General features: G+C 43.0%; 1 protein-coding gene across 4 annotated transcripts in view; it reads left to right on the forward strand.

The window, feature by feature from the left end:
* Nucleotides 1-24581, forward strand: part of BMAL1 (basic helix-loop-helix ARNT like 1) — a 74665-nt gene that overhangs the window by 15551 nt on the left and 34533 nt on the right. For 3 of the 4 annotated variants that reach the window (XM_077321846.1, XM_077321844.1, XM_077321843.1), the window contains 3 exons: nucleotides 19754-19889; nucleotides 20856-21003; nucleotides 22260-22280. In XM_077321846.1, coding sequence (XP_077177961.1) covers nucleotides 20864-21003; nucleotides 22260-22280 — 161 coding nt within the window. In that variant the 5' untranslated portion in view covers nucleotides 19754-19889; nucleotides 20856-20863. Of the gene's footprint in view, nucleotides 1-19753; nucleotides 19890-20855; nucleotides 21004-22259; nucleotides 22356-24581 lie in introns of those variants that run through there. The other variant, XM_077321847.1, reaches the window with a different exon arrangement.

Below are 24581 nucleotides of genomic sequence, written 5' to 3' on the forward strand. Positions count from 1 at the left end.
GTTATTTGAAAAGGCTGAGAGAAGAAGGCTTTATTCCATTTATATAAAAACTGGTCCTTGTGGGTCACTGAACTACCAGGATGTCAAGTGTTCTGTAACATTGTGGAAAAGCACTATATAAATCTTTTAAATAAATAAAAGAACAATGAAGAAAAGATATGATATAATCATTCTCATTTATTGGTTAGAGTTCTGTAACTAGATCTTAGTATCACATGTTCCGTTACAGTTTATCCGATATTCCTGTTTTACTAGTCCTGATCTCTCTTCAGCAACTTGCTCAGTAGAGAGGCTGGCAATCCATGTTGGCTGCTCAGATCTCCTCTTTCAGTGAGTACTGCTGAAGACTTGTATTTGAAGGGAGGAGTTTATTGAAATCTTTCATTGGAATAAATCTTTTGTGGTAAATCCTTCAGAAAACTGAAGATGTGATGTATCTCTCACTCTCTCCCCCTCTTTGCTGTCCTTCCTTTGTTATCCAGATAGTAGTATCAATATTTATACTAATGCAGATGGCCCACATATTCAGATGTATCAGATTAATTCAGGGGACAAGAAGAAGGGGATTGACTACCTCTCCTATGCCCTGCTTGTGATTTTCTACCATAAGAGAAAAATGTTGGGATAGTGAACATATGGTCAAATCCAGCAAGACTGCTTTGGCATTACTAACGGGCTGTCAGCCCTTGTTTTATTGCTGTTGTTTCTTTCTAGAGTTATGGGGGTGAGTGCTGCATTGTACCCTGAACATTAACTTTTTCAAAACAGTAGAATTAGAAGTAGTAGTCATGAAGAAAGAAAGGCAAATGGTAACTTTTAAGTATAGACTGTATTTGCCTCTTCTAAGAAGTACAGAAAGCTACCTCTGTCCTGGCATTTTGCAATGTTTCTATCAAAATATTTTGTGTGCTTATTGATAGGTAGTTGTTGATTGTTGATGATTGCTGTACTTTATAGACACTGCACATCCACTGTTTTTATTATGCATGCTCATTGTTTTTTAACTGAGTTTTTATTCTGCTTTACACAGAGAGTGATTAAAATGTGGAATTTGCTGCCAGAGATTATAGTGATATCCACAGGAATAAATAGAAGAAGGGGTAGTGGTGGTTAGATATATTCATGAAGAATAAGTCTGTCAGGGGCTACTAGCCATGGTGACTGAGAGGGACTCTGAGGCCCAGAGACAACATAAAGGGAAGGCCTTGGCTCCTATGCTGTTGTTGGCCCTCCAGTTGGAACTGGTTGGCCACTGTGTGAGATATGATGCTGGATGAGATGAAGCATTGGTTCAATCCAGCAGGGCCCTTCTTCTGTTTAAGTGACCTTGGCCTGGCCACATCTGCACCTGAAATCAAGGGAGATTTGGTTTATGTATGTCAAAATTACCCCCATTTCTGATAAAAGCACATTTCATTTTAAGGTTGTAACTCTATACAAACTTTTTAGTGTATTAACATTTAACTGAACTCAGTGCTGCATGGCTGCCATGCTGCATGCCTGGTAGTAAACCAGACTGAAACAGTGGAGTTTAAATGCCAAGTAAATATAATATGATTGTAAGATTTATCATTATTGCATGCTTGATGCTGTTGATAGTGAATATTCTTTTATCTGCAAAGAAGCAGATGAAAATTGTTGGAAGGAGTCAGAGAATTTGGTCTCTTTAAAATTTAAACACCTTTTCTAAGTTGCAGCAGCATGAGGGAATTCTGAAGGTGTTTATCAAGCCACCTTTATATGCAACATGTAGAACAGTGGCAGAAAAACTAGAATAGCTCTAAGTGCTGCTAAGTGTTTTGTAGAAGCTAACAATCATTACCTGGTCAAAGGTATACATATGGGTTCTATAATCAGATACAAAAGCAGTGGTGTACAATCTCTTGAGAACTTGAAATATCTACCTTTATTAGACTCTCACAGCTCTCTTAATGCTAAACTTATCACGTATCCAGGGACTACAGTTGATTGCTTTACCATATGGTTACAAAAAAGTATGTTTTTAATCTTCTTCCACACAGTCAGTGGTTGTTTCTAGCCAGGTATTTAGTGTAGCCAAGTATTCACCAGCTAATAGCCATTTGTTTTCATCCTGCCTTCTAAATGCAAGAATGATCAGAAATCTTAAGACTGCCATTGCTTCTAATTGATATTCTTTTAGTTGCCAAATCAAAATGTCAAAAGTAAGGATTGTAGAAAGGATTGCAGCACTCTGAGGAAAAGAAAGTTCCTTGAAGTTGTGAGAGCCCACAGTCCAGTTTTTTGATCTAAAGCCCTTTCAACTCACTTCAGTTTTCACAAAATTCCAGAGGCTTTATCTAACAATATAGATCAGGGATCTCCACTACACAGTTTATATGTTCACTGGCTGCTGTAGAATATCTTGTGCATACTCCAGAAGCCCCATTAAATGATCTACAATCCTTGTACCCATGCTCCCTGGATCCATCTGGCTGGAGGGCCAACCAAAACACGAGAGTTTTGGTACCATTATAGTATAAAGGTAAAGGTATCCCCTGTGCAAGCACTGGGTCATTTCTGACCCTTGGGGTGATGCCCTCTAGCGTTTTCATGGCAGACTCAATACGGGGTGGTTCGCCAGTTATTACCGTTTACCCCCCAGCAAGCTGGGTACTCATTTTACTGACCTCAGAAGGATGAAAGGCTGAGTCAACCTTGAGCCAGCTGCTGAGATCAAACTCCCAGCCTCATGGGCAGAGCTTTCAGACTGCATGTCTGCTGCCTTACCACTCTGCGCCACAAGAGGCTCTTACCATTATAGTACCATTCATTTAATAACAAAAGCCTTCCATTCAAGTCAAAGATATTTCAGGAGACGAATTTACAGAAGCCAAGTTACTGTTTCATTTTTACAGAATGGAAAAAGCCCATGGAGGGCAATTACCACTACGTTAACCTGAGCAAAAACATCTAATTTCTGTAGATGGATTTCATCATTTTATCAAACAAAACCTGATTTAAATTTAAAAATCTATTTAAACTTTAAAAATTCATTTATTTTTTTAATCATTGATTGTTATCCACCCTGCACAAATCACAATAGAGAGGGTCAGTTATTTGAAGACTCAACCATCTGCTTTCATATTGTGCATGTCATTATATTACATTTTCTTATAATAATTTCTTTAGAGGAGTTTGAAGGAGGAAAGAAGTGTAGGATTGTGCTGATATTCCTGGAAAATCTATTAAACTTTGCATAATACATTGGGAATATATATCATTACTATAGTAAAGACTGTCTAAATAATATGTGGCCAGCTGTCCCGAATTTTCCCATTTGACAAGGACAAGTATTTGGGAATCTCTGAGGCAGTGAGATAGTCTGCTGGCAAAACATTATTATGCTGCATTGCAATCGGGCACCGTTTCAAATGGGTTCTATTGGATTGAAGGGCCATTGCTTATTTATTTCTTTGGCTTCCTGGAAGCCTAGATATAGAAAGGCTGGGGGAGCGAAGCCATATTCTTGGATCCCGCCCCTCATGCATGCCTCACGTAGAACCATTCCTGCCTCCAGCCTGAGGAGTCCATTTGTGATACGTTGAGCAGAGATTTATATAAAGGCAAAGCTGGGATCTAATATCAGCTGTGTATACTGAAGTGGGAATTGCTGTGTTTGCTAATTTTGGAAGTTGGAAACCTCCATTTGTTAAAAACTGCACCTTGGATTTAATATTGAAATTAAAAAGTAGTGGTGCCAAAATGTATCTCTGTTTTACTCCTTTTACAAGTGGGACCCTACTAGATAAATGGCCCTGTGGACCCCATCTTACTCTTAGGAAATTACTGTCATGCAGCATGTGGAGGTTGCCTTCAGTCACCATGGCCAGTGGTCTTAGACAGACCCATCATTTTGTCTGATTGTCTTTTAAAGCCATCTGTGTCTGTGGCCATCACTACATCCTCTGATAATTTTGTGAACTTCTGATATGCCTCCTCCAATAATCTCAGTTCTAAATGGAAACGTTCTGGGCTCTTTAGCCTTTCTTCATAAGCAAGATACTCCATACCATTAAACCATCTTGGCTGCCCTCTTCTGTACATTTGTGAGATAATGGAGACCATTGCACACAGTATTCCAAATGAGATAAATTGTCAATCTTCCAAGGAACATTATATTAGCTGTTATTTTCAATCCCTTTAATAATTTCAGTTCCTTTTCCTAATCTCAGCACAGAGTGCGGCTTTTTCACATCTTTAGCGCAATGGTTTACATTTTCAGTGAGTTATCCACTGTCTCTCCAAGGTCCCTTTCTCTCTCAGTCTCTGCAAATTCAGACCCCATTAGTTTGTATTCAGGGTAGAGAATTTTTTTTTCTTGTACCTATCAATTTATATACATTGAATTTCATTTGCCACATTGGTGCACATTCTCCCCATTTGTGGAAATCCTCCTGTACCTCTTCACTGTCAGCCTTTGTTTTCATTATTCTTAATAATTGTGTGTAATCTGCGGACTGCTCACCCCATTCTGTTCTAAGCCATTTATGAATAAAATAAGTAACAACAACCCCAATAGCTATCTTTATGGAACTCCACTGCTCATTTTCCGCCATTGCAAGTTTCATTTATTCATACATTCCACTTCCTGCCATCCAACTCTATGATTCTATGATTTAACCAATTTTTAATCCAGAACATATTTTATGGTTGCTAATTTAGGAGACTTTGGTGAGGTATCTTGTTAAAAGCCTTTTGGAAGTCTGAATATATAATGTTTTCCAGGTTGGTGGGATTAATAGAAGCATTTATGAATTTAAACATGGAGGGGTAGAAGGTAATGGGCTAATGACAATGTGATTAATTACATTATTTGGGAATTATAATGCTAAAAGATTTAACGAGTTTGGTTTAAAGTTGGGAAGATCCCAGCTGATATGGAATGCTGGTAGTCCCAAATCCTGGGGCTTTGCATTGACATGATTAAAACATATGTTTACTCATGTATGATTTAGGTAATCGGAGGCCGCCTAGTGACAATTATAGTTATTTACTTTAAAAAGTTGTGAACATTTTATTTAAGATTCAAACAGGCAACATTTTAGGGTGAGTAAAATTTGTCTACCTACAGAGAAAACTGGCTTTAAGCATGGAATTTACATGACTCAGGCGTACCAGAAAAGAGCATTTCATAGTGATTTCTGCCTGTGCTGGATTATCATAGAATCCACTATTTTGTGTGATTTTGTTTATTTTCAATAGAAAAAATATATATTCATATGAACATTGTACAATAAGGAAAGTAAAATAACAGCAGATTGAGTCAAGTTCCACTCTGATAATCTAGGAAAATAATTGCTATTCACTATTTTACTGTTCTACTACCACTACTTAGATCTCTGGCATAGGTGAACCACCATTAGGAAGCACATATATGTCCTGTGTTGAAATGGTCACTCCTGTAGCAGTTGCTAGTTGATTATACTGGCTCTGACAAGAAGCTTTTAATGATTCATTTAATCATACTAAATGTACTCCATGGGCCAAATCTGGTGTATGAAAAGCATGTACCTCTATAGAATTGGTACCATGAAGCAATTATTTTGGCCAGATGAACAATTCTTAGAATTTACTAAACTACTACATCATAGAATCATAGAGTTAGAAGGGGCCATACAGGCCATCTAGTCCAACCCCCTGCTCAACGCAGGATTAGCCCTAAGCATCCAAGAAAAGTGTGTATCCAACCTTTGCTTGAAGATTGCCAGTGAGGGGGAGCTCACCACCTCCTTAGGCAGCCTATTCCACTGCTGAACTACTCTGACTGTGAAAAACTTTTTCCTGATATCTAGCCTATATCGTTGTACTTGAAGTTTAAACCCATTACTGCGTGTCCTCTCCTCTGCAGCCAACAGAAACAGCATCCTGCCCTCCTCCAAGTGACAACCTTTCAAATACTTAAAGAGGGCTATCATGTCCCCTCTCAACCTCCTTTTCTCCAGGCTGAACATTCCCAAGTCCCTCAAATAATATCTTCATAGGGCTTGGTCCCTTGGCCCCAGATCATCTTCGTCGCTCTCCTCTGTACCCTTTCAATTTTATCTCCGTCCTTCTTGAAGTGAGGCCTCCAGAACTGCACACAGTACTCCAAGTGTGGTCTGACCAGTGCCGTATACAATGGGACTATGACATCTTGTGATTTTGATGTGATGCCTCTATTGATACAGCCCAAAATGGCATTTGCCTTTTTTACCGCTGCATCACACTGCCTGCTCATGTTTAGTTTACAATCCACAAGTACCCCAAGGTCTCGTTCACACACAGTGTTACCTAGAAGCGTACCCCCCATCCAGTAGGCATGCTTTTCATTTTTCTGACCCAGATGTAGAACTTTACACTTACCTTTATTAAATTGAATCTTGTTCTCATTTGCCCATTTTTCCATTGTGTTCAGATCTTGTTGAACTCTGTCTCTATCTTCCGGAGTATTTGCCAGTCCTCCCAATTTGGTGTCATCTGCAAACTTGATGAGTAGTCCCTCCACCGCCTCATCTAGATCATTAATAAATATGTTAAAAAGTACCGGGCCAAGCACCGAGCCCTGAGGTACCCCGCTACTCACCTCTCTCCAGTCTGATGAAACACCATTGACAACAACTCTTTGAGTGCGGTTCTCTAACCAATTCCCTATCCACCTGACTATCTGAAAATCCAGATTGCAGTCCTTCAATTTATCCATCAGAACATCATGGGGAACCTTGTCAAAAGCTTTACTAAAATCCAAGTAAATGACATCAACCGAATTTCCCCGATCCAGCAAACCTGTTACTTGGTCAAAAAAGGAAACCAGGTTGGTCTGGCAGGACCTGTTGGAGACAAATCCATGCTGACTTCCTTGGATCACCAAATTGTCCTCCAGATGTTTGCAGATCACTCCCTTTAATATCTGCTCCATTATCTTCCCCACAACAGAGGTCGGACTCACTGGTCTGTAGTTTCCCGGGTCATCCTTCCTCCCTTTTTTGAAGATCGGAATAACATTTGCTCTCTTCCAGTCCTCCGGGACATCTCCAGTCCTTAAAGAGGTTCCGAAGATGATGGACAAGGGCTGTGCAAGTTCTCTGGAAAGTTCTTTGAGTACTCTCGGGTGCATTTCATCCGGACCAGGGGATTTGAACTCATCCAGTGCAGCTAAATGCCTCTCGACAACCTCTCTATCCATGTTAACCTGCCACCCAGACACTGTCCTTTGGCTATGGCCATCTCTAGATGTGCCTAAACACTTTGACCTGTGGGAAAAAACAGATGTAAAATAGGCACTAAGCCTTTCTGCTTTCTCTGCATCTTCCGTTAGAGTTTGTCCATCCGCACCCAACAGTGGGCCTATTGCCTCCTTTACTTTACGTTTGCTCCTCACATAACTGAAAAATCTTTTCTTGTTACAATGGGCTTCCCTGGCCAATCTTAGCTCACTCTCAGCTTTGGCCTTTCTGATGATTGATCTACAGTGCCTAGTAACCTGTAGGTACTCTTCTTTAGAGCTCTGTCCTTCCCTCCATTTCCTGAACATTTTCCTTTTCTTTCTTAGTTCCTCTTGAAGTTCTCTGTTCATCCAAATAGGCTTCTTAGAGCTCCTGTAGTGTTTTTGTCTTTCTGGGATAGTCATTGATTGAGCATGCAATAGCTCCTGTTTGAGTAGCGCCCACCCTTCACATGCTCCCTTCCCTTCCAGCATTCTCGTCCATGGTATGACACTCATCATGTCTCTGAGTTTATTAAAGTTTGCCCTACGAAAATCCAACATCCGTGTCTGGCTACAAGCTTCCTTGGCTCCCCATCTCAAAAGGAATTCTATGAGGACATGGTCACTCCCCCCTAGGGTCCCCATCTCCTTCACCTCATCCACCAACTCTTGCCTGTTGGTCAGTATTAAGTCCAGTATGGCTGAACCTCTTGTGGGTTCATCTACCATTTGATAAATGAAATTGTCAGCCAGGCAGGTCAGAAAGTTGCATGACTGAGGACACTTCGCAGAGTTTGTTTCCCAGCACACATCTGGGAAATTGAAGTCACCCATGATGACAAGGTCCTGCCGCTTGGATATTTTCTCAAGCTGCTCACAAAGTGCAGCATCCACATCCTCTCGTTGGTCAGGCGGTCGGTAGCAGACACCAACCACCACACTGTTTGTTTTCCCCTCGCTTATTTTCACCCAGATGCTTTCCACTGTAGATATGCTCTCCTCCACTAGAATTTCCTGACAGGTAAGCCCTTTCCTCACATACAGTGCCACTCCTCCACCTCTTCGATCTATTCTGTTTTTTCTGAACAATTCCTATCCATCCACCATTACATTCCAGTCATGAGAATCGTCCCACCAAGTTTCTGTGATGCCTACTAGATCATACCTTTCCATCAGCATGAGAAGTTCCAGCTCTTCCTTTTTATTGCCCATGCTTCGGGCGTTAGTATAAAGACATCTGAATCCTTTTACTTTTGGTTCCCTATGAGCTGGCCTTGCTGGTTGGGCTACCTCCGATCGTTTTCCTTCCATACACTCCCTATGTTGATCGTCTCCTTCCCCTAGTGGCTTTAGTTTAAAGCTCTCCTGATGAATCTCCCCAGGTTCCTGCCAAACACAATCTTCCCCAGTTTTGATAAGTGCCGTCCATCAGGTGCTAGTAGGCCTTCCTCAAGAAAGCCTATCCCATGGTCCCGGAAACCAAATCTCTCCTGCCGGCACCAACTACGCAGCCAGTGATTCACCTCCATAATCTTCCTCTCCCGACGCATTCCTCTTCCCTTGACAGGGAAGATTGAAGAGAATACCACTTGTGCCCCCATTTGCTTGAGCTTCCTCCCCAGATCTTGATAGTCTTTTTTAATAGGAGCGATGGTATTCAGGGACATGTCATTCGTTCCCACATGGACCATCACAAATGGGTAGCGATCCGTAGATTTGAGGAGTTTGGGCAGCCGTTCTGAAACATCTTTAATTTTCGCCCCTGGCAAGCAACACACATCTCGGGTTAGGGGGTCGGGCCCAGCCACATGGCGATCCATTCCTCTTAGCAGGGAGTCTCCAATTACCATTACTCTCCTTTTTTTTTTCTTCTCAACTCCATTTCCTTCTGTCCCCGTGGCCTCTTCCTTTTGTCTTGGACTTTGTTTTGGGACGTCTTCCCTCGTTGACCCTTGCACCTCCTCTGCAAGGGCCTGAAATCTATTCTGGAGCTCCAAAGGCCCTGAGAACTGTCTCGCTCTTCGCCGTTGAGTCTTTTTCATCAATATGACCTTCTTTTGACAGGTCACAAACAGTACATGCAAATCACATATTTGCTTACATTATGATTCGTATCTGATGCTTAACAGCTTGCAACTCTTACCCCTCTGACTGGGATCTTTACGTCCTGAGATCTTTGCTAAGCCTATAATAATACAAGGATATAGGTAGGGAATGCTGTGGACATAGTTTATCTGTTTTTCAGTAAAGCATTTGATAAGGTTCCACATAATATTCTTATTGACAAGTTGGTAAAATGCAGTATGGATCCTTGGAAGTATGCTACCTGACCTTGGACCAGTCACTCACTCTCAGCCTCATAAGGTTGCTATGAGGATAAAATGGAGAGGAAAATCGTGGGTTGGATTCCAGTGCCCAGTCTGCTGGCAGTGGCAGGTTCCTCTGCTGGCAGCTACCAGTTTTCTCTTCTTTATAAAAGAGAGCCTGTCGTGAGAGATAGGATTGGGCACTTCGGCATCTGAAGCGGCCATCCGTGCCCGAAGCAGCCAGCGCTGCACTGCAGGGGAGAGAGAGGAGGTGCGGGTGTCAACACACTGGTGGGCGCACACACAGGCACAGTGCTTTGTGCCTGCATGTGTGCGCCCACACCTCCCCCCCATGGTGTGGTGCTGGCTGCTTCGGCCGCAAACAGCTGCTTTGGACACCAAAGTGACCAACCCTAGTGAGAACCTGTAGAAACATCCAGGGCAGGCCTGTGCTGCATCCTCTAAATGCCAGAAACAAGGCAAGGGTAGACCTATGGCATTTGGTCACCTCCAACCCCCCCCCCCCATGTCAGAAACAGGACTGGAGCAGGCCTATGCTACTCTGTACCCCCCACCCCCACTGTTAAATTAAAATGAGACTACTTACCTCTCAGGACTCCAGTCACTAACAAGCGTGGTACTGGGATCTGTTTCCAGAATGTGAAAATGAAATTATAGCAGTGTTGATCTCATCTGATGCAAAATCTCCCTGATGCAAAGAATTTCTGTCAGCTGAGTGGGATTTTGTGTGTCCCCCATCACTGGAAATCTGAGGAGTCCATGAAAGACTTCTCCTTAGGAGCAGGGAACCTCCATGAGCACCATGAGGGGGACTGTAAGTCTGCCACAGGAAGGGGAAATCCATGAAAAACAGGGCAAGTTTTCTGCTGAATCTGGCTGTATTCATAATACTGTATGCTGCCTACTAAGAAAAGTATCTTAGAATGGAGTCCGTCAGATGGATGATTCTTTCCGCTTGATTTCATTGCCCTCATTCTTCTTGCTTGACCTAATTTTTCTCTCTTGCCAGCGAGGTGTTGGGAGCCAGTTTGGTGTAGGAATTAAGAGCAGTGGTATTTAATCTGGAGAACTGGGTTTGATTCCCTACTTCTCCACATGCAGCCAGCTGGGGGACTTTGGCCCAGTCACAGTCGTGTCAGAGCTCGCTCATCCTCACCTACCTCACAGGGTGTTTGTTGTGAGGAGAGGAAGGGTAGTTGATGTAAGCCACTTTGAGACTTCCTCGGGTAGTAAAAAGCAGTGTATCAAAAACTCAGCTCTTCTTCTTTTGGGTGAAGAAAAGCAGGGTATAAAAACCAACTGTTCTCCCTAAACTACCAGTATATTATCCCCCATTTTTCTCCTTCCTTCCCTTGTATTGTATTCTTATTCATGTGGGGAATGATGATGTCATCCGTTCAGGCGTGTCTGACCCTCAGTGATTCTATAGGAAAACTTCTACCGTGCATCTCTTTTAGTTGGTTCATGGTCATCCCTGCGTCAACTTTGGTTGTGTCCAGCCAGCGGATCCTTTGGCAACCACATTTCTTTTGTTGCTAACCATGACAAGCATTAATGGTTTTTCTAGTGAGTTTGATTGCATGATGTATCCAAAGTAAGTGAGCTTTAGCCATAATATCTTCCCTTCTAATGACATAGTTGGTTTGCTCCTCTCTAAAACTGTCTTGTTGGTAACTTTGGCTGTCCATGGTATTCACAGCATGTGTGGAATAAAACCCTTTAAAAGTTTTTTCATCTAAAAAAGAAGTTTGACTGTAAATTAAGAAGGCTAGAATGGAATAACTTCTTTCATGAGACGTTGATAAGCAACAGTCCCTGTTGTATCATTGCACGTATGTTCATTTGCATCTCTCATAGTCATCATGGAAACCCTACCACTTTGTTGGTAATAGAGAAAGAATACCTTTATGTCTGATGTGCTTGTGATTCACCTAATGAAGAATGGTGTTTTGTTGGGGGAGAAGCAAGCCTTGTTGAGTGATGTCACTGAATTTTCCTGTAGGCTGTGTGGGAGCTGGCAGCACTTTGCGTGTTGAGATCTGGCCTCCCAGATGGGTGCCTTGGCAGACTCCTAAAGTTGACCTACTTTTTAAATGCCTGCTTTGACCTTGATTTGCTCACTGAGGTGTTTATGTACTCATGATCTGATTGGCTTAATCACTGGGCAGATCACGTGACAACTGGCAACCTAAAGACAAAGCAGCTGGGTGGGGTTTGTTTGTGTGTGTGTGTGTGTGTGTGTGTGTGTGTGTGTGTGTGCTACTTGTTCCTGGTTTCTCCCCCCCCCCCTTAAATTTATAACACAAATTAAAAAAACACTATTGGGCTTAAAGAGAAATACTGAAGGGAGAGTGTCAGAAACGGCATAACAGCATCAACACGCTTCAGTTCTCTTCTCTCAGGGCTCTAATCAGGAAGTGGCCTAGATGCCATTCTTTTAAAGAAGTCCTTTGGCAACAGGCTTGGAGGGGGGTCACAGTATGAAAAACTTGAAAGTGTCTGTGGCCGTGGGTGTTCAGACTGTGGTTTAGCAGGGCAGCATTGCTTTATTTATAGACATATTTATAGACTATTTTGTGCAGTGCCTCAAGAAGGATGAGGGAAAAATTATTGTCAAGTGTTCTCTTTTATGGCATTATAATAAAATGAATAGCTGTCTCCTAGCGGTTTCAAAAAAGCACCAAAACTTGTTACAGAAAAGCTTACAAAGAACAACCACAGTGTGAGGGATTTTATAAAGTGGTTACTGTTTTCAGCCTTGAGTGAATGATTGTGCACGTTTTCCAGTGAATTCTCTTTTTAAATAAGCTGAACTAGAGTTTGTACCGTAAAAGAAATGTCAGTTAAATGTTGATATCATGGTATATTCAAGTGGGAGGCTGTGTTGGTCTGAAGCAGCAGTACAAAGTTTGAGTCCAGTGGCAACTTTAAGACCAGCAAAGTTTTATTCAAGGTACTAGCTAATAAACCTGCTGCAGTCAGAAATGCAGTGGGTGCTAGTGAGGTAGTGGGGTGGGGCTGTGAAGGCGGGGCGTGGATATAGTGGGAGGGCGTGGGAGGCTGACTGTGGACTTACCCCGGTGTAACGTTGGCATCCGTGGGGAAGGCAGCGGCGCGAGTGGGTAGCGAGTGAGGGGGGATCGAAGTGGCGCTCCATGGCAGGAGATGGAGGCAGCCACGTCCCTGGTGCCTGCAGCACTGGGCTCTGCATTCTGTCGCGTCTTGGAGGCGACGGTCCTGGCAGGGCTGCAGTGGCCTTTGGCTGCCAGCATTGCAGCTTCCTCGCCAATGGCGAGGGTCTCCTGCCGTGGAGCCGGACAGATAGGGAGCTTGTGGGTGTGAGTTGCCAAGGGCAGCTCGCAGTTCACATCGGGCTGGAGGGGACCAGTCGAGCGGGTGCAGGCAAAGGCTGGCGGCAGCCGGCGCGGCCACTGGTGGGTGTTTAGGGCAGGCAGTGAAGCGGCAGAGTGGAGCAGCAGTGGTGGTGGGATCGAGGGAGTGTCTGTTGGGAATGGTGGGCACGCATGTCACAGGTGGCCTCTGGAGGCAGGCACTCCAGGAGCCAGCCCAGTCAGGTTGCGGCCAGCTTTGCTGGGCACATCCAGATTGGCCCGTGGGGGGGGGGGGGAAAGCGCAGGCCAGATACTGGACAGTGTCCTGGTGAGCGCTCCACCCACAGGGCATTTTCCAAAATATTAGAACTGTGGTAAGGATATGCCTTAGTGTGTATGCACACTTCCTCAAATACAATGAAATGGCTGCCAGCATTGTATCATTACCAGTCATATAACCAGTCATTACATATCGGTAGAGGGTGAGCAGTAAGATAGCATGCAGCATAATGAAGATGTTTAACAGATTCAAGAACCAAACAGGAATAAAAAGTTTACTTAGTCCAAATTACATTAAAAACTAATATTTTATTAGTTTGTAATATTGTAATATTCCATCCAAATGAGAAATAAAATAAAGAGAACATATGGCCCATCTAGGCGATTGGTGAGAATACATAATATCCCTGTTAAGTCCTGGAAATTCCATTTTTCTGAATGTTGTAATAACTTGCAAGTCAGCAATTTCCCTTTCTAGTCTGTTGTTGAAATTCCTTTGCAATAAAACAGCTACTTTGATGTTACTCCTTGAATGTCCTGGAAGGGTCTCCTACAAGTTTCTCAGTCGTGTGTTTTTGAATGGTAGATTGGAATGTATTTTTCTGGTCTGGGGACAGGGGAGATAATTCTAAATAGCCAGTCACCCTATTTCAAAGAAGTTGCAGTAAGGTTGCCAACCTCCATGCTTGAGAGGAGACAGATGGAGCATAATGGCAAGGTCTCCATTACACTCAGCATTCCACTATTAAGGATACATCTCCCCTTCAGTCTTCAATTGTGACATATTTATTTCCTTCACTATGTTTTTCCCAGGAATTAAATCCAAACAAATGATAACCATATAAACTAAGCTTGTTATTCCTGTTTGGGTCTTGAATTTTTAAAATATCTTCATTATGCTGTATGCTAATTTACTGCTCACCCTTTTCCCTATAAGTATTGACTGGTGATTTCTATTTCATTGTGAAGAAGCGTGCGTGCACACAAAAATGTATACCTTGGATAAAACTTTGTCTTAAAGGTCCCACTGGACATTCTGATGTAATGGTATGTTCAGCTACTCATGCTTTAAGTTTATTCCTGCATATGTTTTCATGAGTCAGAGCTCACTTTGCCAGGTGTATGAGATATGTTTTGAATCTTATTTATATGCATAACAGAAGGAAGGGGACGCTACAAAGAGAGGCAGGTTCAAAACAGAATCCAACCCCAAGATGTATTAGTTCACTTGGAGTGGGTGTTGGACACTCCCAGCTGATAGGCAGAACTGTTGTTTAGGCCCCAGTTTTAGAATTTGCCTACCAAATAACCAGCTTGCTGCTGGGGGGTAAATGGTAATGACTGGGGAAGGCACTGGCAAACCACCCCGTATTGAGTCTGCCATGAAAACGCTGGAGGGCGTCACCCCAAGGGTCAGACATGACTCGGTGCTTGCACGGGGGATACCTTTACCTTTACCAAATAACAACTGGGAGCTTCTTGCACCCACTCTGAGTGAACTGATTGCTGCTGGGACTTCTTGTTCTGAACTGGCCTCTCTTTGTGGCATCCCCCCACCACCACCTTTTTCTGTTTGTACAAATCAGTCTCATGCTTTTGATGAAGTAAGCTATAACAAACAGAAGCTTATGACAGAATAAATTTAATTAGCCTTTAAGGAGTCGCTGTTCTCATCTTCTCTGCAGCAACAAAGTAATACAGTTGCCTGCCTGGAATTCTCATCATGGAGTGCTTTAGGGAAGGATTTTATTCTTTGACATTGTCTGTTGCATATGTCCTAGGTTCTCATATGGCAGACTGGGCCTTTAGGGTGATCATGAGTTGGATCATGGGAAATAATGTTCTGCATGCACACAAACAGTGGTGGAAGGAAATGTCCTCTGTCTCTAAGACTCCAAGTAAGAATTCTGGAGTTAGCAGCTAGATTATGGTGGCGCAACTGCCAGGCATGTCCTGATGATGGAGGATCGGTGTGTTGCATTGTAGTTTTGCTAAAATGACCTTTAACATGCATCCCCTTTTTTAATGTGTGAGTTTAACAGTAGGAGGTGTGCTGTGGCATATCCTTAACATGCCCACGGCGCCACGGGCACCACGGACTAAATAATTCGTTAAGCCCTCAGGCGGAGGGCTTTGTCCGTGATGAGGAAGGGGCCTAATTGGCCCCTTCCTCCTGACAGACCATCGGCCGGGCCAATTCCTAGGCTGCTGAAGGAAGCAACTGAAGGAACTGAAGCTCGCAGTTGCTTCCTTGAGGGCAGGCTGAAGCGGCGAGAGGCGCAAAGCGCCTCTCGCCGCTTCAGCCCGCCCGCAAAGGGAACCCCCGGCAGCCGCGCAAAGCGAGGCTGCCGGGGGCTCCCTGCCCGGCGGGCTGATGCTGCGAGAGGCGCGAAGCGCCTCTCGCTGCGTCAGCCCCCTGACACACGGAGCCCTGGCAGCCGCGCTCCGCACGGCTGCGGAGGCTCCGTGGTCTAGCGCCCGCTGCATTTAGCTGCAGCGGGCTTGATTACTAGTAAGGGTCATATGGGGTCCAAATTCAAAAAAACAGCTATTTTTATCCACTAATCTGTGATTAATTCTTCACACTGATTTAATCGAAATGCTGATTTCTTGGGATTCTTCTCTATATTTACAGGGTAGGTTTTCCATCCCTTTTAGTCATAATATCTGATTGGAAAAAACCGTGCATGAGGTGGAAGGCACAAAACCTTCCTCCTCCATACTGCAGTCTTTAGTTGAATTGCCCCCCTGCAGTTCTTTAAAAATTAGTTCTCCATAGCTGCTGGTTGGCTGTGGGATACATGAGTTGAGACTGAGAAACCCATTCTCAACATATTTTAAACATCATTTCCAGTTTGGCCCTTATTGTAGGCAATGTTCTTTTACAAGTTTAATGTTTTTCTTATGTATTTTCTGCTTTTGTATGCCACCTGGTATATCTTTCAATTAGAAAGGTGGGATAGAAATTTTCCAAATAAATAAAATGTTGAAGTATCCACTCTGGCTATTAGCCATGCAATTTCTCATTACATATACAATTGGTGAGCCCTCCTTTTAGGTCTGTGGCTACTTCAAGCCTCCCTTTGAGGCAAAGGACATCTTGGTGGGTGATTGCCAACATCCATTCAGGGAAGCAAGTACAACTTTGTTGTCCTTCCAGCCTCTGCTGTGAGAGTCACCCTTCCTTGAGTTCTTTTCCTGTCCCATCAAGGAGAGCAGTTAGAAAGTAGACTGTCCTCCTTTCTAGTTCTCTTCTTATTTCGCTTGCCTCTACTCAGATCTTTAAGTCTTAATTTTTCCTTGGCTTTACTGGATCTTCTTTCCTACTGGGTCTCCTTTCCTTTTTTGGCTCCCTGTTTCATGAAAAGAGGAGAGTGAAGACAGAGCTCCTTAAAGAAGTGGCAACCAGCTTGCATAACATGTCTTTTGGTTGCTTATGTCATGAATAATTGGGAGGACAGCAATGGCTTCCTCGCTGAAGGAGAGTTAATGCTCTGCTCATGACAGGAGCAGGAGAGTCCTCAGATTGCAGGAGAGTCCTCACTGACCCTAACAGGGCTGCCTTGGCAGCAATAGCTCAGATACCTGAACAGGAATTGAAATAGCTCTGCTTTCAGAAAAAGCTCCTGAGTACTTGGCTCACTCAAATCTGCATTATGAGTGGCAGCCATTTTGATCATGCAGAAGGAGTCTGTGAAGAAGATCCCATAGTCCAGTCAGGCACAGAACCTGTGAAAATGAATGGGAATCCCTGATAAAAATCAGGGATTGCTGGCAAACAATCCTGAGAGCCAGTGGAAGGGTAGCATACTCTCCCCTGGGCCCTTTATTTCCTTCCAGACTTTTTCTCACTAATTAAGCAGACCATGAGGGAAGGGATTGATTATTTCTGCCATCAAGGACCATCTTTTTCACTACACCTCCAAAGGTCATTAACAGCATTGGACCAAAACATGCTGAGGATCCTTGTCATGAAGGATTTAAAATTGACCTGAGCCAGGGACTTTTGAGCCTTGTCCCTAATCTGGCAAAACACTCTGCTGAGAGAGATCAGGGCCCTGTAGGACCTTAAGCAGTTCCACAGGGCCTGCAAGACAGAGCAGTTCTACCATACCTCTCGTTAGGGCCTTGACAGATCTACAAGAACCACTGGCCTCACTGCAATAAATTGAGAGTGGACTGTTCTAAAGATCAGACCCCAATCCCATCAAAACCTGAATTAGTTGGAGGCTATAGAAGTAGAATGGTTTTATTGTATTTATATTTGATTTTATAATTTTACTGATTGTTTTATTAACTGTTGCTACCCATCTTGAGTGTAGGTAGGGTGGGTTATAAAAATAAATTTTTTAATTGCTGTTGTTGTTGTTAGCCCTCCCTTCCCTCTTTTCCCACCTCCCAAGGCATGAGAGGTCAGGAGGAGCCTCATTGATTAAAGAATGTTTTAAATGGCCAATTAATGCAGCACAGAATGGTTCAGCCAGTAGGAAAAGGGTTAGATAGTCCACAACAGTGGCCCAATCCTTCTTCAGAGAGCGATCTATGTGACAGGGAGGAGAGAGAAATGCTCTCTGATGAAGAAAATATTGAAGTCTGTTAGATTTTTTATTAATAACTTATTTAAAAGTAGTACATTGCATATTTCAGAACTATTATTTATTCAAAACCTTACACAACTGCTTTATAATACAAAATAAAGATGAAAAAACCACCAGATATTTTTTAGACCACTTTTAAGAAGAGATGAAGAAAAAACAGGGAAGAAAAGACTCATAATAATCCAGTTTACATTTTATGTTATTCCTTTCCATCTCATTTTACTGATGGATATAGTCAAATATAGTGTAACATAGGAGTCCATTTTGACTACCAGTCCCTAAGTCACTGGCAGCATTAGGCCTACAGGAAATCCTGGAGGGAGATGATGAAGCCTCCACAGTACCAGATTTAAACAACAGACCACAGGGAAATAAAGAATTCTTTCCTAGATACAGCACAAATGAGAAGATCTTTCCCTTCCCTGAGTACCTTGAGAGCAGTTGAGAGCAGAATGGATGAAACCATAGGCAGTTTCCAGGCTTCATTAAACTTTACCATCTTATGCCAGTGAGTTTTTGGAGGTGCCCCTGGTTGATGCCCCATCACAGTGTTACAGTTATCAGAAGTATTGTGAGAAGATGTTCAAGGTTCTATCAGAGATAGCTTGGATGAAAGGGCCAATTTTGGTCTAGGGAAAGCAAATGAAATTATAGCCATGGTGATCATAGCATCTACTACAGCTTCTATAGTATATAGGCCAGCCATAGTCTGGACCAGAAAAGCTGATTCCAGACAACAATCATCATCTGAATGAAGGTATCAGCAGGCTGCACAAGGCCATGACCTTCACAGCGGATGCAACCCTGGACCCCTTGATTTTTTGTTCAAGGGCCAGTGGCAGCAGCCAGGAGGAAATCATGACTATGTGCATGGCAGGCAGATTACCATTCAAAAGCCATAGTCTCAGCCTACCCATTTCAGGGGAACAGACTATTTGGTAATGTGCTCGACAAGATCCTGGTGAAGACTAGGGATACGTAAGAGGCACTTCCCAGAACCTTGGGATTTAATGACAGAAGGACATTTGGACATTTTTCCTTTTGTGCCCAAGAGGTACTTCCTAGATTCAAAAAGCAGCAAGAAGATCAGTCAAGACAACTTTAAACCCAGTCTTGACAAGTAACCAAACATCATATCAGACAGGGCTGATCAAGATAGGGAAACCTCTAAGACATGGCTTGCTATCCATTCTGGTGGGAGGATATCTTCAGGGATGTCAGGATCACGTTTCATGGCGACATCTGGTCATGGGAATAGTGACCTCAGTTATACCGTACAGTTCAACAGATACCCACTGGAACAATTCTCTCCTGTTCACAGGAACCCAGAAAAATAGCCAACTGAGAAGCCTTTGGAATTTGGAAAACAAAATGGTACTTTTAAAAAATGCTTTAAAGCTGTTGTCCATGACCTTAATCACCAGAATAGGGCATCTGTAGGCAAGCCTAGTTGTCAGAAGGTTTGCAGACTTGCACAAGGCCATTTTCCCGTTCCCGTATAACATTCTTCTAAATTTAAATTAATGGAGAGGTTTTGTGTAGGCTAGGAGCTAGGGGTGTGCATCTCATCTCATGTGTTTGCACAGTTTCAGGCAAGGCCAGTCATCTTCTGTCTGATTATAATTCTTTGTCTTTGACATTTGAGCTTCAAACTTTGATAGCCATCATCAAGATGTCACTGTGGAGAGTTGTGAGAGTCTCTCTTGAGTAAGAAGCTGGAAAGAGGGAGGTGTTCTCTGCTGTAACTATGATTTAATTATTCCTTATTCTCTTGAAGAGAAGCTGTATTGGGGGTTCAGGACAGGCAGAAAGGCACAACGACATTCTAAAGAAATAGAAATACTATGAATCCAAACAGATATCGATTAAATTTTACATTGGGCTATCTTTGAGCATGTGCACTGTCCTAATTCAGGTATGTCAGATTTCTACTTTATAAAAGTCAACTGGTTTATCTAGTTGTTTGGTAGAGGATGACTGACCTTTTGACAATCCTCCTTCCTCCCCTCCCAGACTTTTGAAGGTGTTTCAATGACAAGGCTGAAGGACATGAAAAGAGGGTTCAACTGACTGGCTGCTCTGGCATTGGCAGCAGGTAGCAGCTCTTCCTTTCAGAGTGGATCTGAGATTCCTGTGATCAAGCTTTCAGGTAAGGGTGGCTGCTGGGACTTACAGACATTTCTGCTGCTTTTCTTTATGACTTCACTGTTTCACAAAGAGGGAGAAATGCAAATCAGCTGTTTTTGTACATAGACCTCAACAATTAATGTTCCTTTAAACCATAATTAAGATTAATGATATTATGCCCACTTCTTTTTCTCTGTTAAGCTCTTTGGACATTTTGCAGCTCTTAAAAAATGTTTGTGTTTGTTTCCTATTCAACTGTGCTGCTACCTATTTTCTGGTGTTCTGTCCTTCTGTATATTTGTCTTGTATTTGTGTATCTCTTCCCTCATCCCCAAGTGAGATCCTTCCCATCCAGTTTTTAGGCAGCTTGAAACACTGTGTATATCAACAGGAATGTAAACCTGTCCAGCATGTCTATCTCTCTTTTCAGATCAATAATTTATTCTTCTACAGCGCTAACATATAACTGTTAAAATCTTTAATTTGATTCATCTTTCTTTTTCATAATAACCATGTTTATCATTTTTAATTATGGCTATAAGATAGACTTGGAAGGCCAGGCCATAAGTTCATCAGTGAAGCCTCTAGGTGCCTTTGGGCAAGTTTTCTTGGTACTTTGGTTTTTAAAAAGGAATTAGAAAAGTGCATGAAGGTTAAATCTATCAACCCTAATGGAACTTCGGTATTGAGAGCCCATTTTATGTCAGGTTGCCATCTGCTAGGGAAGAACCGCAAATGGCCTTTTGCATTATGCTTTGCGTCTGAGCTTCCCATGAGCACCTGGTAAGGCCATAGGTCTAATATAGCATGGCATTTATTTTCAATTCCTCTAGGTAGAATAAGAACAAAATAGTTTCCTGAACAAAACAAATATCTGTAACTCATGCTGAGCCTTTGGACTAGAAGGGGCAGTACATCTGAATGAACAGATAATTTATTTGTAATGTGTATAACCTCCATGATTGTCTTTTTCTCCTGGTAATTTCAGACAATTCAATGGCTGACCAAAGGATGGATATTTCTTCTACAATCAGTGATTTTATGTCACCAGGTCCTACTGACCTAATCTCTAGTTCTCTTAGCAATCCTGGAATGGATTGTAATAGGAAAAGGAAAGGAAGTTCTACTGATTATCAGTAAGTGTATTGCCCATTAATGTTACCCTTCAGATATTCCTCTTCTTCATATTGTAGCTTTATTTACTTACTAGTGAATAAGCCCGCTGCAGTCTTAATGTGACGTGGGGGCATGCAGAGGGTTGTGGCGATGCGGGCGCGGCAAGGCGGCGAGTCTGCGGCCTATCGTGGGGGAGCCGCTGCGGGCACGGTGGGGCGCGGCGCAGCTGGACGCGGCGCGACGGCCCCCCCCCCCGTGGCGTGGGCGAGCTGGGCCTGTGTGGAGCATAGTTGGCAGGCGGTGGCGAGGAGGCGAGGCCGCAGCGTGGCGGCGAGACGTTGCAGAGGCAAGTCAAGCAATGGCGGCGGGCAGCCGCGGGGGAGGAGGAAGGGTGCGGATCAGGAGGCGCAAAGCACCTCCCGATTAGTCAGTCCCACGCCAAGGGACCAATTGGTCCCTTGGCGCCAGACTGACAATTTGCTTTGCGCCTGCCGATTGGGCCCCCCAATTATCAGTCCGGGGGAAGGGGCCTATGGGCACCCTTCCTCATCACAGACAGGGCCCACCTTTGGTGCCCTTAACAAATTATTTAATCCGCTCTGCTCGGAGCGGTTAAAGATTCTGTGGGTGAAAATGTATATCATGCTAGCTGGAGGCAGAGGCAGTTTTTTCCTGCTTTCCCCAGTAGCCATCTGTGGGACCTCAAGAAGTAATAACAAAGAGTGGAGAGCTAATGAACTAAAAGCCATGAGAAATGAGTGTCGCAGTGAGGAGAAAGAAGCAGTTGAAATTGCCATGGTAATGCCTCTGTTGCTGACAGAAGCAGAAAGGAGGCATGGGATCCAACCCAAGGTTTTTAGGGGAAGCAGAAACTCTTCCTTAACCTGTAAAACAGGATATGGTGGACTATTAACCCATGATAATCCTTTGTTAGAAAGAGTTAGGACTTGGGTAACAGTGAACAAACTTTGCACCTTCCTTTGTCTTGTGAAAATTGTTCCAGCCCTCCCTCCTCCCTTCACATTTGCCTTTGTAAGAAAAAGATCATTTTAGGTTAATAAATCTGTAATCACACAAATGCATGTGAAAGAAGGGCCCACTGAGCATGCATCGGTTCATGGAATCGTTTCTCAGAATACTGGATTGCCCTTAACATGTACTGAGATATTTGGAGAAATAGCACCGTAACAGTGTACTAGATCGTTAGAATTCAAAATGTGTAATGAACCACTGTCTTCCTGCAGTATATATTATATAATATTTTCTCTCTTTTCAGACTTGATGGCTTTTCTTTTGAGTAAGTACAAAAATTGGGAGAGAAAATATACAGACAACTCAAGAGATCATGTTGCAATTTATTCAACGCTGTTTGGTTAGTTAGATGAATTTTAAAAAAATTCCCTGGGAAAATACTAAAATATATGCATTTTTTAAGGTCTGTAAACTATTACGCATCCTGCTGTTTCAAACCTGTCTTCTATTATAAAAATGAGCAATCTGAAGATGGAAAATAGGCTTCCACAGATTTGAAAGTTGTGGGTGTTAGAAATCCCTGGAGTTCAGCAATCCAGATTATATCCAGAGAGTTCTGAGTAGAGCTGTAGGCATATGGAGCCTTTACACCTTTACGTTGAACACATGAAGCTGCCTTATCCTGAATCAGACCCTTGGTTCATGAGGCTCAGTACTGTCTACTTAGATTGGCAGCAGCTCCAAGGTTTCAGGCTGAGTTCTTTCACATCACCTCCTACCTGATCCTTTCAATTGGAGATGCTGAAGATTGAACGTGGAACCTTTGGCGTGTTGTGCAGATTCTCTATCACTGAGCCACATCAATTCACTTGCTTTCTACTACGCATCAGTTTGGTGGTAGAAAGAGGAGCTGAGTGCTCATATCACCTTTGGATTGAGGTGTGTATCTTTGTTAACAATTTCTCTCAAGTTTGTGGGCTTTATGGAGGTAGCTGGTTGGCCAGTATGTGAACAGAATGCCAAACCTGATGAGCCTTTGGTCTGATCCAGCATGGCTCTTCTTACATTCTTAATCACTTAGTTCATTTTTAGAGAATAGTTATAGATTTTAACTAGTTGGGTTGAATCCTAGGATCATTTTCTGCCAGTTGAATGGGTTGGTTTGGGTGGTTTTTGTCCATTTTCCAACTTTGCAAATATTTCACACAGCTTGGTGTAGTGGTTAAGAACAGCGGCCTCTGATCTAGAGAGCGAGGTCTGATTGCCCACTCCTCCCCATGCAGCCAGATGGGTGACCTTGGGCTCATCACAGTCTTGTTAGAGCTGTTCTCACAGAGGTCTCAGACCCACCTGTCTAAGGGGAGAGGAAGAGAAGGCTATTGTAAGCTGCTTTGAGACTCCTTCCGGTAATGAAAAGTGAGGTATAAAACCCAACTCTTCTCCTACAGATTCCACATCCCCCCCCCCCCAGCTGTCCCATACGTATACTTTGTTCCTGAAAGTTTCTGGTTCCCCAAAATAGCATTCAGATCTCTGGGCTGAACATAAAATCCTGTTGGATCAAATCAGTAGGTCCACCTACTCTAGCATCCTGTTTCACACATTGGCCAACCATTTGTCATGGAGAGCCAACAAATAGAGCATAGAGATTGAGGCCCTTCCCCTCACTCGGTACGACTAGGAGCCATTGATAGACCTATCATCCATGAATCTGTCAAATCCACTTTTAAGGCCATCTATGCTTGCGGCCATCATTACATCCACTGGCAGTGAATTCCACAACTTAATTACTGTTGAGTAAAGAAGTATTTCCTAGTGTCTATCCTGAATTTATTGTCCAGCAATTTCATTGGGTGCCCCTGAGTATTAATATTGTCGAGGAGGGAGAAATAGTTCTTCACTTCCTCTACCCCATGCAAAATGTCATGAGCCTCAATCAGTCATCTTTTTTCTAAACTTAAAAGTCCTGGACTCTTTAGTCTTTCCTTACAGGAAAGGTACTCCACCCAGTTAATCATCTTGGTTGCCCACTTGTGTGCTTTTTCCAGCTCTTCAATATCCTTTTGAGATACAGTGACCAGAACTGTACACAGAGCTCCACATGTGGGCACATCATTGTTCCATGCAAAAACTTTTCAGTATTGGCTGTTGTATTCTTGTTATTGGCAGTAACAGGAAGGGGAGGGGGAAGGAAAGTTCCATTGTGCTGGTAAGAAATACTCCTCAGAGAAATGACCTTTGGATCCGAAGTGTTGTGTTAGCTTAAAAAAAATTAAACAGAAATATTTGGCTTTCCATCTGTTGCATTTTTCTTTCGTGTATTCTTCTAATGTAATTTCCAGCTTCTGAAACACCTTGAAGGATGGAAGTAAAAGCATCATAGAAGTCTCTAAGATCTTTATATCGTAGCCACTGTGTATCACAAGATGATTAATTAGTATGTCTTGCTTATAGGCACATTTTTCTGCCTTCTTCCTTTCCCCAGTACTGCCTTCAGACCTTTAAAAAGCTGTTATGTTGGAAGTGATAGAACCCATGCTAAAGAAAAGGCTACACAGCCAAAGGGGCTTTAGTGAGGAGGAGGGAAAGTTGGCAAAACTGCTTCAACGTCCTCTTTGAGAACTGC

This window comes from Paroedura picta, chromosome 2 (assembly GCF_049243985.1).
Source record: "Paroedura picta isolate Pp20150507F chromosome 2, Ppicta_v3.0, whole genome shotgun sequence".
NCBI classification, from domain to species: domain Eukaryota; kingdom Metazoa; phylum Chordata; class Lepidosauria; order Squamata; family Gekkonidae; genus Paroedura; species Paroedura picta.